The sequence below is a fragment of the Brassica napus genome, chromosome C4 (genome assembly GCF_020379485.1).
Source record: "Brassica napus cultivar Da-Ae chromosome C4, Da-Ae, whole genome shotgun sequence".
Taxonomy (NCBI): domain Eukaryota; kingdom Viridiplantae; phylum Streptophyta; class Magnoliopsida; order Brassicales; family Brassicaceae; genus Brassica; species Brassica napus.
In genome coordinates this window covers 52,316,052-52,318,196 of record NC_063447.1, presented here as the reverse complement: position 1 = coordinate 52,318,196, position 2,145 = coordinate 52,316,052, and the positions used below count along the sequence as shown (strand labels likewise).

The 2,145-nt window shown below is 43.4% G+C and overlaps 1 protein-coding gene across 1 annotated transcript; it reads right to left on the bottom strand.

Moving 5' to 3' along the window:
• Positions 1 to 689: 689 nt before the first annotated feature.
• Positions 690 to 1,615, bottom strand: LOC125586177. The gene is made up of 2 exons (XM_048756003.1): positions 782 to 1,615; positions 690 to 734 (listed from the first exon to the last, which is right to left on the bottom strand). The coding sequence occupies exons 1-2, from the start codon at positions 1,613 to 1,615 to the stop codon at positions 690 to 692; spliced, it is 879 nt and encodes a 292-aa protein (XP_048611960.1).
• Between the last annotated feature and the right edge of the window lie 530 nt (positions 1,616 to 2,145).

Sequence of the window (2,145 nt, the reverse complement as noted above, 5' to 3'; positions counted from 1 at the left end):
GAGGAAACTCCTGAGCCGCAAGCACCTTGGTGACAAACTCCCAACAGACTGTGTCAAAAGCCTTACGAATATCTATTTTTAGCATAGCGCTCTGGTGACAAGAGGATTTGTTATAATATTTGATGAGCTCAGTTGCTAAAAGTACATTCTCCCCGAGACTGCGACCCTTTAAGAAAGCGGCCTGGTTGGGGCTAACACACTCAGACAGAATAGGTTTAAGCCTGTTCGCAATGATTTTCGAGATTAGCTTGTAGACAATATTGCAGCAGCTGATGGGTCTGAAGTCACTCAATGAACAAGCTTCTGGCTTCTTAGGAATCAAAGATATAGCAGTTGTGTTCATATCTTTTAACAATTTACCGTTCCTGAAGAATTCACGAACCGCCTTGATGACATCTTCACCCACAGTGTCCCAAGAAGCTCTGATAAACTCGACAGAGTAACCATCCGGACCCGGACTCTTATTCATGGGCATGGAAAACAACGTGGCTTTGATCTCTGCTGCAGTGACCTCGCGTTTTAAGTAATTCTGTTGAAGCTCAGTACATCGAAACGGTAAGAGGGATGTCAAGTCTTCAGAGGAGGCCGCAGAGAACGGAAGCACCGTTGAACCTAGAATCCCCTGAAAATAATTTGCAGCATGAGCCTTTATATCATCCATCGAAAACAGCATGCGATCATCAGTATCTTTAAGATAATGAATATGATTCCTTGACGCGTGCTGAGAAACCGTTCTGTGATAGAAGGGTGTGTTACGATCCCCAACGTCTGCCCAACGAACTCTAGACCTTTGTCTGTAAAACTTTTCCTCAGCCTTTAATAGAGTATTCAGCTTATCTCTCTCAACATGTTCCTCTGCCGCTGTAGCGTTGTCTGGAGAGGTAAGGAGGGCCCGCTGGAGTGCATCTACCTTCTCTTTCTGTCCCTTTACTCTCTGAGATATGACACTGAAGTGCCGCTTGTTAAGACTGCGCAACGGTCGCTTCAACTTCTTGAGCAAGCGAACCAACTTGAACTGATCAGTGCCCACTATATCATCGCATTTCCAATTGTCAGCAACAGTCTCTGCGTACTCTGGGTGATCAATCACATGGTGGAAGAATTTAAAGGGTTTGACGACCCGTCGTCTGATTGAAGGCATCCTAAGAAGGCAAGGGGCGTGATCCGACTGAGAGAGATCCAAAAACTCTGCATATGAGTCAGGAAAAGCAGACGACCAGGCCTGGTTGATGAATGAATGATCAATTTTTGTAGAGATGGGATTGTCATCCTGCATGTTCCTCCAAGTGTAGGGGGGACCTTTGGTTTGCGCCTCAAACAACTGAGCATCCTGCAACCCGAGATTAGCATCATCTATTCCCGCTTCATCAACACGAGAGAATAGATGATTTGAGTGATGATTAGTCCTCAACATCTGATTGAAGTCACCGATAACAGACCAGGGATGCGAGGCAACCGGAGAAGTGTCCTGTAACTCGACTAAACTGTCCCACAAAGCTCTACGTTCCTCCACTTGATTGAAACCGTAGACAAATGTGACAGTTAGAGTAATGTTCTCAGAGAGAATAGTGGCTCCACAAGTGACTGATTGAGCAGTTGCATGGTAGATACACATCGTGACGGTAGGATCCCAAACAATGATGATACGACCCGAAACATCCTCCTCAAAATTCCCAAAAAAATTCCAACCCCGAGGAATTGCTCCTAAAATTCTCTCTTTATTATTCTCCATAATATGAGTTTCCAAAAAAGCTCCAAAAAGTGACCTATGGATATTAATCCAATCTTTGGTCATCGTGTGGCGTCTATCGCTATTCAGTCCACGTACATTCCACGCAAAAAACATATTAAACATTTTTATTGGCGCCTCATGGCCCTGCGGCCACTCTTCCTATTCTTAACCAGAATAAACGGGTTGTCACGACATTAGAGGATCAATTTGGCGAAGTTATTGATAAAAAAAATTAACACATACACTTGCATTACATATTCCTCTCCATACAATATTGACACAGAATCAAAACATCGTATTATTATTATTTTCACAACTAACTATATTTTGGTAGAGAAAAAAACTAACTAAGGCGAAATTTTGGACCGGGAAGTAACTTTGGATGAGGAACACTTGACAGAAACAAGAGGCTG